This window comes from Sarcophilus harrisii, chromosome 3 (genome assembly GCF_902635505.1).
Source record: "Sarcophilus harrisii chromosome 3, mSarHar1.11, whole genome shotgun sequence".
Lineage (NCBI taxonomy): Eukaryota > Metazoa > Chordata > Mammalia > Dasyuromorphia > Dasyuridae > Sarcophilus > Sarcophilus harrisii.
This window is the reverse complement of record NC_045428.1, coordinates 582,805,908-582,822,581: the sequence shown is the minus strand read 5'-3', so window position 1 is coordinate 582,822,581 and position 16,674 is coordinate 582,805,908. Positions and strand designations below refer to the sequence as shown.

At 43.0% G+C, this 16,674-nt stretch overlaps 1 protein-coding gene across 1 annotated transcript in view; it reads left to right on the top strand.

The window, feature by feature from the left end:
* Positions 1-5,501, top strand: part of PRDM16 (PR/SET domain 16) — a 111,299-nt gene extending 105,798 nt beyond the window's left edge. The window contains exons 15-16 of the mRNA XM_031961567.1: positions 1,199-1,373; positions 3,731-5,501. Of these exons, the coding sequence (XP_031817427.1) occupies positions 1,199-1,373; positions 3,731-3,865 (310 nt within the window). The 3' untranslated portion in view covers positions 3,866-5,501. The remainder of the gene's footprint in view (positions 1-1,198; positions 1,374-3,730) is intronic.
* The last annotated feature ends 11,173 nt before the right edge of the window (positions 5,502-16,674 follow it).

The following is a 16,674-nucleotide window of genomic DNA, read 5'->3' as shown; positions in this document are numbered from 1 at the left end:
CACATGGATGGGAGGGTCAGAACAATGGAACTGGCCATAGCTAATATATTCGTTGGCCGGGGTGGCAGAAAATTGGGGACTTTGTAGCAGAGATCCAGATTGAGATGACGAGCTTGGGGAACTGTCCAGTCTGGAAATGAATGGAGGTTCTCAGCCTCTTCCCAAGCCCCTATGGCTTGTGTGAAGATGGGCAGGTGACTTTCTCTCTCTGGAAGGGTTCTGAGTTTCTTCATTTAGTGACCTCTGAGGCTCCTTCCAGCTCTGTGTGGGATAAAGGAGCCTGAGTCCGCTTAATCTGTGTCAGATCAGTACAGGGGGAAATTTCCTATCATTCTCAACTGCCCAAATGTAGAATGAGCTTCCTCGGAATGGTCTTTGAGCTAAAGCCGGGGGAATCTCTTGTCAAAATGTTGTGTCTGATCCAGACACGGGTTGGACTAGGTGACTCTGAGATCCTTCCAATGCTGAAATTCTGGGATTCTAATTAACCAAAAAGCTTCCCTGGATACTTCCAGTGATTTAGAACTCAGGCTCAAAGTTTTCCAGGATGGGAAGGGAAAGGGGTCCCATGAGTTGGGGCTCCTTACATCACCTTCTAAGAGCCACAACCCCCACAGTTAAGGGACTCTAGTGGAAGAGCATGGGTCCTGCCAGGACGGGGCTTGTTTCTGTCATTTTTTTCGGCACCACGCACAGCCACCTTCTCCCTGAGGGCCAGTCCCGGGGTTTCCATCAGGAAACTCTGGGAATAGATTCCATTTCCCAGTGACTCACACCAGAACCCCTAACCCCTGGGAATGCAAGTCCCAGGCCTCCATTAAGAACCACATTAGGTTCCTGAAGTAATTAAGGACTGGTTATCCATCAACCAGCCCAGCCAGACACCAGCCATCTAAACCCAAGCTCTCAGGCAACCTGAGGGCACAGACCGGGTGCTGGCAGAGAGCCCCCAAGACTGCCCGTCGTCCTCTCCTCTGGATTTCTGTTCATGTGCCCCCCTTGCATCCGTGTCTGTGTGTGTATGTGTGTGTGTAGCTTCCTGTCTGTGTCTTTCTCTCTGTGCATGTGGCTTGTGGAAGCTCTGTGGGCTATGCATGCAGGCCCCAAATCAGCCATTCGGGCATCAGTGAAAGCCCTCCGAGGCCAGACCAGCTAACAAACAGGTCACCCCCTTCCCTCCCCCTGGTCCTTGGTACAGGTGTATGGAGGAGGAAGAAGCCGGCCTGTTAGATTTGGAGCAGATGCCGAATTTTGGGAAGGGGCTGGATCTCCGCAAAGCGGCTGAGGAAGCATTTGAAGTTAAAGATGTGTTTAATTCCACCTTAGACTCTGAGGCAATAAAACAAACTTTGTACAGGCAGGCTAAAAACCAGGTAGGTACCTCTCTCTCTGAGCATCATGCCTGCCTCCTTCCCTTCCCTCCCACTGGGTCGCCAACAGCCTCTGGGGTCCGTGGCTAGCCAGCTCTTTGCTTCCCCCAGACTGCAGGGCTGCCCTGAGACCCTTCCCACCTGGTTGCCAGGTTACAACTTGGAAATTTTCCAGGGTTTGGTCACTTTTTTCAAATTCAGGCTTTGGACAAAATGGTATCTTGCCCCGTTGTTTATCATGACCTTGCGCTATAGAATAGGGACTGGAGCCGTGATTTTATCGGAATACAGACCTTTCAAATGGGGAAATTCCCTCTGTCAATTCAAGTTGGCCTTTTTCTCTGGGACTTACAGTCTTAAGCCATCACAAAGGATGATAGGAGGGGAAGGGCTTGCCTAGAATCCCACAAACAAGAGCTTAAGTCCAGGGCTTCTAAGGCTAGCCAGCCCCTGGCCAGTTTGCCTTGCTGTCTCTTCTTAAATCTGCTCAGATAACATTTAATGCTAAAATCGACCTGCACCTTATCTCCATCCATGCAATTGGCAATCCACCTAGGCCAGCCCATTCTGTAAGACTTTCACTGTGAGGGGATCAAAATAAAGGCTGTTCATAGTCTAAAAATGATGTGTCCTAACACCCTGTGACCCCATCCACCATTCTGCCACCATCACCATAGTGATTTTTTTTTGGGGGGGGAGGTGTTTCTTTGTTATTTTTTTCCCTGTTGCCATGGCCAAAATACTTTCATCACTAGCTGGGCAGCGAGCTCTTTATGAATAGTTAGGCCAGTCTTCTGCAAACAGACTTGGTCTTCCCAATAAAATTTGGATATTTTGGAAATTTTTCTTTTATCCTTTCTCTCCCTCTCATTATCCTCCTTTTGTTTTTAAAAAACAACAACAACCAACAGGTGTTTTGGTTGTAGGAACACTTACTTTCTGACCAATTGTGACCAAGCTAAGGCAATCTCAGATTGGCGTTAAGACCAGAGATTGTGCCATTTCCAGAAAAAGGGACAACTGTAAGCAGCCCCTTAATCTTAAATTGTTCAGGGTCTTTTTCAAAAGAACTTCCAAATATCCTCTCATTCAGTCCTACTTTAAAAACTGATGCATATGAGAATGAATATTTGTGTCTATTGTTCCTGCGAACTTGAGTATCTTATTAAAATATCTTCGAATTTTAAGGGAGCTATGTAAAATGAATAAATGGGTCAATAAATATTGATTTAAAAAAAACTGATGCATATACATCTGTAGGTCCCAGAGATAAGGAGAAAAAAACCACAGAACTGGCTCAGAACAATCTTTAATATTGTGTTCTCTTAAGAGAGAAGTTTGAGAGTCATAATAGAGTACCAGGCTTAGAATTAGCAATATTTGGGTTCAAATCCTCTCTAATATTTACTATCTGTATATTCTGGGCAAGACTTCACTCACTGAGTCAGTAGTAAGCTATATAGGTAGATCATAAGATAAGGGAGTTCCCAAGCCAACAAATTTGCATGTCCTTGAGATGTTGACCAAGGGGACGTTGTTTTCCAAGTATATTGTCTTTGTTTGGAATTTCAGTCCATATCTAAATTCCTAAGGCCAATTCCTTCCCCATGTTGTAAGCAAGACTTAACCAAGGACAAGTGTCAACTAAATGTCAGGCTTAGGCTACCTCGTCTTAAGTTATCTAGGCAAGTTGAGGGGAGAACACCGATGGGGGCTCGGCACAAGCCATTTGCATGTCTCTGTCTTTTGTCTTTTTACTAACCTTCGAAGGGCATCCCCTGTAGGAATGGGCAGGAAATGTTTTGTTTTGTTTTGTTTTTCCCTATAAATCCAATTATGTCCAACAAGAAGGCGTTCATAGAAATCACACTGAGTTCTCTGATGGAAACATTTCACATTGACTCAGTCAATCAATCAACTGGTCAATCAGTAAACATTTATTAAGCGGTTACTATGTTCCAGGCACCACACTAAGCATGTGTTAAGCTCAGGCCATGGACATTTTAAAAAGTAGGAAAAAACACGCTTCTCTGCACCATAGATTTGTATTGTTTAACTGATGATTTAAGGCAACAAAATAGTAGGAGGCTAAAGCCATGACACAGATTTCATAATATACAATATACTAGGTGAGTGCCTTGGAGAAGTGCAGAACAAAGTGCTCTGTGAGCAGGGAGGAAAGGTCCTGACTTGTATAGCTATTCCTCCTTGTAAAGGGGAGGCTGACTGGGTGGGTGCTCCAGGGTGGTCACCAAGGGAACGGCTAGACCTCTTGTCTGAGATTTCTCATGTCCTATAGATCTATTCACTGATTTCCCTTTGCTGTTTGTCTGTGTCGTGGTCTTTTTCCTTCCCAACAGGCTTATGCAATGATGCTTTCTCTTTCTGAGAATGCTCCTCTTCACGCTTCCTCCCAGAATTCTCTGGACGCTTGGTTGAACATGACGGGAGCAGCATCAGAGACGGGGGCCTTCAACTCCATTAACCACCTCTGAGAGGTCACGGAGGCACTGGAGACAGAGTCCAGAGTGAGACGACTACCATGCTATTAATGCCCCTTGCAGAAATTCTGGACAACCGCAAGACAGAGCAGAGATCCTCAGGGAAGTCTCTACGATTTGGGCTGGGGAAACATAATTCTTCACCTGTGATCTGCAACGCCTGATTTTTTTTTTCCTATTTTTGGTTTCCTTTTGTTTCGTTTTATCTACCCACCGTAGCTTGTCTCTTGATTTCTCAAACTGAACATCAGAACCCAGAGAATCCCTGAAGCAGTCCCAGGATTTCACCATCTCTAAGAATAGTTTTTGGAAACACGGCTAATCTGTGGCACAATAATAGCAGGTTAACAGCAGTCAAAGCCTAGTTCATTAGAGTTGGGAAATGGCATTTCCCTATCCCCTGCCTCCACCCCAGACCAACTAATGTAGAATTTTTCATCTGAAATTAAAGCCATTTGGCCATTTCAGGGGATCTGAATGGCACTTCTTAAGGGAAAAAGATAAATCTAGTTGGGGCTCTAAAGAGATAGATCGCTTTTCAATTGTCAGATTGCTGGGTTGTTTTTTTTTTTTTCATATATAATGAAAAGGACAGAAATAACATTTTTAGTAATCTTGTTGCTACAGATTCTCTTTGAGCTCGTAAATTTTTTAAAGTATTTTTAAGAAATCTGAAATTGCAAATTGTTTTGTTTTTTTTAAAGTAGTTTTACATTGATTTGAAACTATCCGCTCCCTCCTGGACATTAACCAGCCCTCAAGCACAGCATAGAGATTGCATGTGCTTTTTAAATCCTTTAGGACAACCATGGACTTTTTTTTCTCTCCCCTCCCCTCCCCTTTTTTTTCTCTCTCTGATCCTGTTTGTCCACATGGAAAAGTGAAAGTGAAGGCTCATGGAGACCATAGGTAAAAACGGAACTAGAATAAAAATTAAGGGCCTTCCTGAGCCATCCTTAGACATGGTGTCATTGCAGATAGGACTGCCCCATGGTTGGGACTAAGAAATGTGCCTGCCACTAAGTGACTTGTAGCTAAAACTAGGGAACCCCTAATTTCGCCCAGTGGGAGGAGTCTCCTGGCAATGCATCCTTGGCGCCTAAAGTTCAGCAGTTTGGGCTGATGTGAGCCACCTAGGACGCGGAGGTGCAACTGAAGTGAGTGAAAAGGAGGCCGTTGGTCCCTTACCCGCTGAAATTTCCCCTGAGATCCGAGGAGTCTTACTTCTGTTGTCCTTGTGTCCTCACCTCCCTATCCAAGATTTGGGGCCTGTTGGCCATTCTCGGGTCGCCCTAGAACAGTGCCCTGTTCCCTCCCACCTCGCTCCTCAACCCCCCCGATGACGTGGACTGGAAGAACAGATAGCTACTTCAATTTGCTCTCTTCCTGGCTCCCCAAGGGGGGTCAGACTTCTAAGCCGCCAAGTCCATTTGTGTGCCTCCGACTCCGGATTCCCAAGACATTATTTAACTCCCGTTTCCAATGTTTGCACAAGATCTTGGCAAGATGCAGCTCAAGAACCGAACTGTGTCCACCATCATTAGCCAGGCTCTAAGAGTTTAAGCTAGAACATTCCTTTCTTGGAAACATCTACCCGTCCTCCAGCACCACAGTACTTGCCCATTTGAATGGGTTTTAAATTATTCCCATAGGGGCCAATTTAAAATAATAATTTTTTTTCTGATGGAATTTACCTTAATCTGTATATAACTTGTAATTTTTTTCTAATTCTTTTCTTTTTCATTTCTTCATTAACAGTATTTTTTTTTGGCATTAGATATCCTCATTGTGAAAAAAAATAATGTTAATATAAGTATCTAGTGAAGGACCAAAATCGTGTATTAAGGTTACGTGTTGTATGATTGATAACCAGGGAGTAGGACAATTTTTTTTTAAATTAATGTGCCAAATACCCCCTAATTGATCCCGCTGTCATTGCTGCCAATTTTCCAGACAATCATATGTTGTGTTAAATTTGATTTTCGATTACGATTGCATTTAGGATAAGTGTTCTATTTATTTCTTTTATTGTTTGGAAGGAAAGGAAAGAAAAAAATTAATATCCCAACAAGGAGAGAGAAGTGGGGGGGGTGAGGGGAAAAAAAAACAACCTCGTCTAAGTTGCCCTTTAAAAGAAAATTTTCTAATGTAAATAGAGACAACTGTGAACCAAGGTGTTTTTATCCAGGGCAGCCTTCGAGGTAAAAGTGCCATATCGCCAAGAACTTTACAGTGTTTATTTATAAAAAGGAATGGGAATGAGAAGAAAAAAGAAATTCGATCAGGTTGTTTTCAAGTACAGCTGATGCATTCATAAAGACAACTGATGATAGCTGTAAATAATTAAAGTTCAAACTTTAGCAATAGAAATATCTGTCAGTCAGGGTGATAGCTGCAGAGGAGGGAATCCTGGGGTTTGGGTTGATGGTCAATTTCCTTTGATAGATCAGAACCTAATTCTGTTTTCTTTCTTTTCTTTCTTTCTCTCTATTTCTTTCTCTTTCTTTCTTTCTTTCTTTCTTTCTTTCTTTCTTTCTTTCTTTCTTTCTTTCTTTCTTTCTTTTTTCCTTCCTTCCTTCCTTCCTTCCTTCCTTCCTTCCTTCCTTCCTTCCACAATAATAAGCCTCAGCTTTTCTCCTTTTTTCTATAAGTTTACCTGTCAACAGTTCAAGCCACTCCTCCAAGTATTGTTTTCATGGGTAGGTCTTTTTTGCACAGTTTAGCAGGTTGGGGATGCTCCTTCTTTTGGGAAAGCAGGAGGGGAAGGTAAATTAGGAAAAAGAATAAATGGGGCAGGCTGGCCTTGTCAGCCTTGAGCAAAGCTTGCAGATTAAAATGCTCACCTCTACATGTCTATATCTACCGATTTTCCTGCTTGCCAGACCCATTAGATGTTGTAGAGTAATTTCTCTGCTCAAGATAGGACTTTCTTTGAAAACTGACTTCATCACAAACCCCTTTTTCTGTAAATTCTGATTGCAATTTTTTCCTTTAAAAGGTTAAGGTAGAGGGTGAAGGCTGAAGGAGGAAACTTATTTCCCTGATCTTTATGGAGGATTTGGATCCATCTTTCCCAAATTAGGCAAGATAAGACTATCGGCAGAAATATTAAACATACACACGCACATACATATGTTGGCAGTCCACAAAGAGATGAGGGTTACCATTTTTTATTACAACTTGATTCTTCCCGCTTTTTGTTAAGTACTCTGCTGTTCTGTTGATCCTAGATTCTCAGTCAAACGAGACTCCAAAGATCATCTGGTACATCCTGTAGCCAAACCAGGATTCTCCTCTCTGGCATTCCCCACTAGTGATTATCCATTCTCTGTTTGAGAGAACTCATTATCTCTCCCTTTCCTCTCCCTCCAGCCCCCCAAAAAGGCAGCCTCATTCCATTTTTAGACAGATTAAATTGTTAGAACATGTTTTCCCCTTTTATGCAAAGTTAAAAAATGCCAGTCCTGGTTCTGTCCTTCAGGGCTAAGCAGAATGAGCAAAATCTTTCTTCTACATAACAATTCGCTGTGTCTGTACAATATCTCCCCCAAGAGCCCCACTTGCACACTTGAACCCCCTGAATTAATTGTTTTGTTCCACTGCAAGACGATTAGAGTTTATGAGATTTCTGCTTAGTCGTGAGGTCCTTATGCTTCCATGTGGAAGATTTCATCATTTGTAGCTTAGACCCTTAAAAAAAGACCCTAAAAAAAAAGAAGCACTTAGTTCTTATGATTTACCTTTCCCTGGAATGTTTTTATTTCTTTCTGAAGTGAGGGCTTATCTTTACTACAAGCTTCAGGGAAGCCTAGATTTCCAACTCCATTCAGATGGTTCTAGGTCAAGTACACAAAACACCAGAAAGAACCCCTCTGTTCAGAAACCTAGTAACATTGTGAAGGTTCTGGGAATCCCGGACCACTGTACTGGGAGCGGCAGAGAGTTCAAGACCCCTGCTGGTCTCTTTCAATCTCTTTTAAATTTAATTTTGTTTCTATCACCGGTGGCCATGGTAGCCATAGTCACAAAGCACAGAAATGATGTGACTGGTACAGTTGCTAAGTCACCGCGTGCACTAGTGGGATGAAGGAGTTTAATGGTGAAAGGAGCAGACATTGGTGCCCTGGGTGTATGTCCAGACATACCGAATCGGCAGCGATGACCGGTCTACTTCCCTCAACTACCACGTGGCTGCTAACTTTTCTCATGCATCACATGTAGACCCTGCCAGAATGACCTTGCAATAAGCAAACAATTGGGTCAAACTCAATAAAAGCCATCAACCATACCAGTGAGTTGAGTGAACTCAACCGGTTGCTTTTCCTGACTGTCCGCATCAGTTGGTTCCATTTCTCTGGGAAGATGTACCTTAATATTTAGTCTTGTCCTGGGGACCAAGATTCCGGTGGTAATGAGGAAGGATAGTTGATCGTATAAGAGATGGCAGACCAGAAAGGGAAGAAATGGACATGAAAAAGAAAGTCATTTCAAGGGAAGGGCCAAAAAATCCCTACTTTCTTTGATGTGCCAGCTGAAGCCCTAGAAGTCTGCCCCCTTTATCTCAATTTTCCTTGCATAAGCTCAAGTTGCTGTACCTTTTTTTTAGATTCAGAGTTTTAGGTATCTCTTTCCACCCCACTCCTATCCAAGTGATTCCAAAGTGCTTAGCCCTAGTACACTTGCTGAATTTGAGGCGGGGGGGGGGGGATGAGAAGGGAGACTGGGGTAGCCAAAGTTAGGGAGAAGGATACCCTGGACTTAGCAGCCTATTAAAGACATTTGAAAGTTAAAGAATTGAAATAAGCTCTGATCTCAATTAGGAACATGAAGGCAAAATGGTTCCTCCCAAAAGCCATTAAATTCTTTCTCTTGTGCTGAGTGATACTGTGATGAAAGCATCCTTGCATTATTCTGAGGACTTTTTAATATATTTTTTTCTGCATGGCAGAACTGGACCAGTACAAAGAATACTGGATCCAGGTCCTGGTTTCAAATACCAGTTTTGCCACTTAAGAGCTCTGTGACCTTGGGCCTCAGTTTCCTCAAAATGAGGATGATTAGATGAGATGACCTCCCATACCCCTCCTTTTTATTCTTATCTCTCTCACACACCCTCCTTTATTTTTTTCAATATTGTTATTGTTATTATTATTATTATTATTATTATTGTTTTGCCTATCATGGATTCTTATGATTACCACTTTTGGAAAAAAGATGAAGGCAGCTCAAGTTTCCAAATGTGTAATTCACTATTGAATAGTCACTCGAAAGGTTTCTTTTGGCGATATTTTACACGATCGCCACTCGCCTCCGAGCAAGAGATGCTTTGCCCAGACTTCTTCTCCAGCCTGCAGGAAAAAAAAAGAAAAAAAGAAAAAAATAACTTAAAAATATAGTTATATCATGCTTGTTAAAAATCCTGAATTTAGGCATTTTCTGTTGTTCCTTTCCCCATTGTTACGAGACCGATTTGATTTAAGGTTTTTTTTTGTTGTTGTCGTTTTGTTTTCTTTTAGGGCTGTATAGTGTTGGGAAAAAAATAATCAAATTGTAAATGTCTGGTTTTCATATAATGTTTCAAAACCATTGAGAAAGCGGATGGTGCTCGTCCTGTTTCACTTCGGATTGTATATTGCTTCGGTTATGTTTATAAGTAAACTGTGCATGACTCGTGTTTAGCGGTCATTATTGTGTCTGTTTGTGAAATTTTTATTAAAAACAGAAAAAAAAAATTCCGTAGATGCACTTATGTATATGTGATTAGGTTCAACGTCCAGGACTAGAAATCTGGAACTGCTCACATGACAGGGGGGAGGGCAGTTCTTAATTAATTAATATGAAAATCGCTTGTGGGAGAATAAATGAGATTTTAAAAAAAAGATATGAAGTGTAGAAAATAATTAAAAATGAGCGATTTTTTTTTTGCAAAATTTCATTTTGATGCTTGTGATAAAGACAAATGTACTTGTGTAGAGAAATTCCTTTAAAATAATGACTAGGAAAAGCTGATTTTGAGGGTAATGCTGTAGATTAGGAATGTATACCAAATGTAATCTTTCCAATGCTATGATGAATTTATACATGAGATTGATATGCAATAAACCTGTGTGCTTTTCTAAGATCAGCGCTGATGACCGTTATTGTGTTGGACACCCAACACTTGCCCTGGAAGGAAGGGAGGAGCGGGTCAGGGACCCTTCTAGGGGAACAGAGGGGAAGAATGCTTTCAGCCAGAGCTGTAACTAGCTGTTTTAGTGCCTGGTGCAAGTGTGCTCTAGACTTCAAGGCAAAACTACATGGTTGGGAGAGAGGAATTCTGGGACAGAGAGGAGTTGGGGGAAAGAGTTCTTCCTTGGGACTCCCTTCTGATAGTTTCTGATTTTAACTCGGTGCTGTCCGCATCCTATAAATTTCAGTGCCCTAGGACACAACCCTTGTCACGCTGCCCTAGGAGCAGTTTGGGCATTAACATTATATGAAAAAGAAACTGAATGTTCTTCATTCAATCCATCCATCCCTTCATATCCCTTTGGGCAGGAAATGGACCCAGTCATCTCCTAAAGACCCTCCTTACCTCATGACCCACCTCAGGGGTTAAAGCTGCCATGGTTTTGCCATCCTGACCCTTCTCACAGGTTTCTCTTGCATTCTTCTCACTGTCCTTGAATTGCAAGTATCTTATGTATGCCTCACTACCTCCTCCTCGCACCGCTCAGATTGGGAGCTGCTTCCTTTCTGAGCTGTCCAGGCTATGAATTCCCTTTCTACTAGAATTGAAGATCCCTGGGGGGAAGGTCTCTGTCATTAGAGCTCTAACGAGCAATGTGGGGGCCTGGAGCCAAGAGGGTAAACAGACCCGCACTGGTGGCAAGCAGGCAGGAGCGTCCCTCCAACCAGCTTTGTGTCCTACATGAAGGTGTGTGACGTACACCTGTGCTCACACGTCTGCCTGCAAACGCACAAAAACACATGCACTCATATGGAACTTAGTTATGGTAAAGACAGACACACAAAAAACTCGTTTGAAGAATGAATGAGCAAGAAAAGCAGATTCTGAGGAGAGTCCTGCAGTTCAGGAAGGGCTAGGATGGATTCGTACATGAGATTGTGAGTGTGTGTGTGTGTATATGAAAGAAAGAGAGAGAGAAAGAGAGAGAGAGAGAGAGAGAGAGAGAGAGAGAGAGAGCAGGAGGCAGATACAGAGGTAAAGGCAAAGAGACAGAGAGAGACAGAGGGACAGAGACAGAGAGATAGAAATAGTGAGAGACAGAGACAGAGAGAGAGACAGAAAGATAGAGATAGAGAGACAGGGGGAGAGAGAGAGAGAGAGAGAGAGAGAGAGAGAGAGAGAGAGAGAGAGAGCACAATTCATCTGTCTAAAGAAACTCCTATTGAGGAGAAACTTTTTCAGATGTGACCTTCTCATTTATTAAGATGCACAAAGGCTAAATAACTCCTCATACAATTAATTATGCCTGGGGTAGGATTTGAATCCAAGTCTTCATGACTTCTAAGCCAACTCTTTCCAGAGATGTCAAACATACCACTGAACATTTAGTCCACAACTGAATTAGAATTTAATTGGAAGGGGCAGCTAGATGGTGCAGTGAATAGAGCACTGGCCCTGAAGTCAGGAAGACCTAAGTTCAATTCACCCTCAAGACACCAAGCACAGTAGTAGCTGTGTGACTATGGACAAGTCACTTAACCCCAATTGTCTGCAATAAAAAAATTGATTAGGAAATATTTGGGATTTTTTAATGAATGAAAATACAATATAACAGTGTTAATGCGTGGTTTTCTAAGTCAATATGCTGCCATCAAAAAAGGGTTTAGTGGCTCTGTTTCTACCTGAATTTGACTCTGATCTTTGCTGTGCTGCCTTGCCTCATTCTATGCATCTCTTAAGAGCAGAAGAGTTGCTGATTTCTACCAAAAGACAAGATTTCTCCATCTCTTTTTCTTTCCTTCCTTCCTTCCTTCCTTCCTTCTTTCCTTCCTTCCTTCCTTTCTTTTTTCTTCCTTCCTTCCTGCCTTCCTTTCTTTCTTTCCTTCCTTCCTTCTTTTGCTTCCTTCCTTTTCTTCCTTCCTTCCTTCATTCTTTCTTTCCTTCTATCTCTCCTTCCTTCCTTTCTTTCCTTCCTTCTCTTCTTTCATTCCTTCCTTTTCTTCTTTCTTTTCTTCCTTTTTTCTTCCTTCCTTTCTTCTTTCTTTCTTTTCCCTTTTTCTATCTCTTTGTCTCTCTCAATATGCTTTTGTCTAACTGTCTCTCCCTCTCTCTTTCCCTTCTCTCGATTTTCCTTCTCTGTCTCTTCCTCTATTTCACACTCTCTTCCTCCCTCTTTCTCCCTTTTTGATTTCTCTGTCTCTGTCTCTTTCTCTAACTTTCTCTGTCTCTGCTGTTCTGTGTCTCTCTAGATCTCTGTATATATATAATCTCTGATTCTGTCTCTTCATCACACACAAGAGGACAGAATAGGTTTCATCTTGTGCCTTTGTATCAGCACTGCCTAAAACAATGTCTGGCCCCTAGTAGGCGCTTTAATAAATACTTGTTAAATCTAATTGAATTGAAGCTCTAAGTCCCCCTTGGCCGCTTCCGGGCTATACAGCCTTGAACATCTTTCAGCCTCAGTCTTCTCACCTCCAAAATGGAAACTCTGGTTTGTCCAGTGGAAAGCTATTTGGCATGAAGATCCTGCGTACTTCTGGTGTTTATTATTTTTTTTTATGGCCAGCGGGCCCCTACCGCCATCTCTAGTCCCTTGAGTTTTTCACTCACTGTCACAACCTAATCAAAGAAAAAAGAACATGTGGTCCCTGCCCCCAAGAGTCAGTAATTTAAGTGCCCAATCTCAGACAATGAAGGGCTTTTCCACTCATACCAAGATATTCAGTTTTACCCCCAGATCGAGCTGTCATGGGAGATCATCGGAGAAGTCACGCCAGGCTGCTTTTTGGTCTCCGAGAAGCCCTTCCCTGGCTACTTTAGCCTTCCAGTCAATCATGACTGCTTCTACCAACTTCTCCAAAATGCAGGGACCCCCCCTGAGCAAAGGATGCAGACGATCCGCTGATACCCAACTCATATCACCGGGGACTGATCTGTCAGCTGCTGTCCAGCACGGCGTGAGGGAGTGGGCAAAGGGCCAGCTTTCTGGGTTCTGGTCCTGGCTGCTATATCATAGCCGGGGGACCCTTAGCAAATTATTTCCCTTATGAGAACTCCCAGAAAATTTCTCTAAGAGTAGAAGAATTTATGAACTGCTTCAGCTGACATGTCACTGAAATCACAATCTGGACACTTTCCTCCAATAAAATTGCCCCTGTTGGGGATACAAGTTCAAAAATGATGTAGAGATTTATTTTCTTTTGGAGCTGACCTGTGACTTCAACAATATAGGGAAAATCTTCCTTGATTTGAAATCTTTGAATCATTCAGACAAGCACCTGTTTTGTCTCTTTATTTATTTCTTTTTTTCTTTTAATTTTTTTTGCACCTGCCTTATCTTATCTATTAAAAATAAAGTTACTTATCCAAGGTCACACAGCCAGACTGATATGCAGACAGGTCTCAGTCCCAGATCCCCTAGACTTTAAAGCTAGTTTAGATACCCCCACCCTCCCATTCCTCCTTACCTTTAACTGGAGATTCTACCATGTGCAAACTGAACAAAGACAAGTTAACTGGAGGAAAAACCTGCTGTTAACAACTAAAGGAAATCAGGGGGGGAAAAAAAAGAAAAAGGGGGGGGGGAAGGAAATTAGAAAAATCTTCCTGGTTAGTGATGATGATTCTTGAAGGAAACTAAGGTTCCTAAGAATCTGAGGTGAGAAGAAAAGGGTTGGGGGGTATGGGGGGAGCCTGGGCAAAGGGATGGAGGTAGGAAATGGACTTCTGAGCTTGAGTAAGTCACTTAAATGTTTACTCTGTAAAATATGGAAAAGGGTTTGGATGTTCTAGCCTCAGAGATCTATTCCTGCTTTAAATTTATAATTCCAGGTCCAAAATCTAGGGAGTTGTGACTTTAAAAAAAATCTCTCTCAAAGAAAAGCACGTCTCCATGGGGAGATGTTAAGGTAGGGGGGGGTGGCTAGGGGGGTGGGGAGTGGAGGGATTGGAGAAAGCATTTGAATATTTCAAGATTATTTTTCCTCCTGATGGGACTAACAAAGCGGCAGGCCCAGTCTCAAGCTATGATGGTCAGACATGTGGCTTTCAGGGGGAGCGCGAGGTACAAAAATGACTTGAAAGCCTTCTCTCTGGGAAATATGTTTCCCTTCTCTTAGGACAAATGATGTGAATTACAAAACTGATGAATGGCCCATGTTTCAAGAAGTCATTCAGAGTGATCAGATGACAGGATCCGACGTCCCACACAATAGCACCTCCCCGGAGTTCAGCGTGTTAGGGTTTTAGTCTTAGCTGAATGACTGCAAGTGAAAATCCTCCCATCTTTGTTCGGCCTGGCAACCTTTCTCCTTATTAGCCCCGGAGGGGAGAGAGAAAATCTATTGGATAAGAGAACTATCTGATAATAGAGCTATTGTGAGGGGGACCCCAGAGGAAAAAAAAGAGAACAGAGACTTTAAGAGAATATTGCTGACAAGTGGACTTTGTCTGCTCAGTCCTAGTGGCTCACCAGAGAGTGATGAGAAAAAGGCTTCATTTGGGAAAAGGGGGAAGGGGGGAGGGAGGGAGAGGAGGGAAATCAATGAGGGCGGATGGGGGGAGACCAGAAAATGGGTCAAAGAAAGATCTGTTTTCTGTTTTTTTTTTTTTTTTTAATGGTTTTTACAATCACCGATTAGCTTCATTGGGGCCTGATCAGTCTACCCATTTTTGAGAGAGAGAACTAATTTCAGCGTGGATGATGATATTTCAGCCACATGTGGGGCTTGTCGCCCAAAAGAGAGGTAGGAGGGACTTTGGCCTTCAGGTCAGTGGTCCTACGTGACCTTGAGCAAGTGACCTTCTGGTGTCGCCTTTGGAAAAAGAGACCATAGTAGGAAATGGCCTCTGAGGGTCCTTTCAGGTCTGGATGGAGGAAGCCGAAGCTTCTGAAACTTCTGAAACCCCAGGAGCAGCTGCCCTGTGTGACAGGGCAGGAATGAGGAGGGGAAGAACTCCTGGGTGAGTCTCTCTGAGAGGAAATACAGGTAGGAAGATGGTACCGTGCTCTAAATGATCCAAAACAGATGGTAACAGTCTCGCCTCCCTGAGAGGTCCTTGCCAAGACGTCAGAGACTCCAGGAACCCAGATTGAGAGCAGGAAGGTGGTCCTCTTAGCCTAGCTTCTCATTTGGCACATTAGGGAAACTGAGGACCAGAAAGGTGATGATTTCCCAAGATTACGCAGGTGTTAAGTGGCCACGTTGGGATTCAAACTAACTAATGGCCTTTCTTCCTTACCATGAACCATTATCAGGATTAAGGTGGGAAAGAACCCCAAGAGTTGTTTTGTTGTTTAGCCCTGTCCTTCTATTCTTGACCCCATTTGGGGTTTTCATGGTAGAGATATTGAAGTGGTTTGCCAGGTCATTTTACAGATGAGGAAACTGAGGCACACAAGATTAAGTGACTGGCTCAGAGTCATACAGCTAGTAACCTTGTTATTTCCTTCTCAGCTCATTTTACAGATGAGGAAAATGAGGCATACAAGTTTAAATATCTGGCCCAGAGTCATACAGCTAGTAACTTTGCCATTTCCTTCCAGCTCATTTTACAGATGAAGAAACTGAGGCACACAAAGATAAATGATTGGCCCAGAGTCATACAGCCAGTAACTTTGCCATTTCCTTCTCCAGCTCATTTTACAGATGAGGAAAATGAGGCATACAAGTTTAAATATCTAGCCCAGAGTCATACAGCTAGTAACTTTGCCATTTCCTTCCAGCTCATTTTACAGATGAAGAAACTGAGGCACACAAAGATAAATGATTGGCCCAGAGTCATAAGCTAGTAACTTTGCCATTTCCTTCTCCAGGTCATTTTATAGATGAGGAAACTGAGGCACAAAAAGACAAGTGACTGGCCCAGAGTCATGCAGCTAGTAATTTTGCCATTTCCTTCTCCAGCTCATTTACAGATGAGAAAACTGGGCAAATCAGGTAAGTGACTTGACTTGGCCAGGGTCACACAGCTAGGTTGGATTTGAACTCAGAAGATGAGTCTACGTGACTCTATGTCCAGCGCTCTGTGCACTCTGGTGCCCCTGGCTGCCTCTTTATTCCTGACCATGAACCATTATGGGGTTAAGGCTGGAAGGGCAATATAGGTGAGGCAATCCAATGTAGAACGCTGGTTCTGGAGCAAAAGAGTTCAGGTTCGTCTCACTTCTGACACTAGCAGTGGGACTTTGGGGGAAATCACTCCGACTCCTTTGGCCTCCACTGGCTCATTTTTGCTGTACTTTGCCCTTCATCCTCCAAGAGGACCATGATGTCAGGGAAGTGAAGCCAGGAAATGCAAGTGAATTGGATTGGAGGGAGGGAGGGCTGAGCGAGGTCACCTGCCTCACTTTCCCCTCCAGAAACATCTGGGTACAGTGTCCTAGATCAGGACAACTGGAGATGGCCCTCCTGACTATAAATGACCGGTCTGCATCACTTGGCCCCCTCCAGTTACCCAGTTCACAATAATGAAAATAAAATTGCTAAAACAGAGTCAGGTGCCATGTGACTATCATGACCCACCTGGACCTTGGGGACCTTGGGGAGGAAATGTACCTCCTTCCTTTCCTTGTAGAGATAGGGGCTGTGGGCAGCGTATCTTGTCAATTGAGGTAATCTTTTTAAAAAAC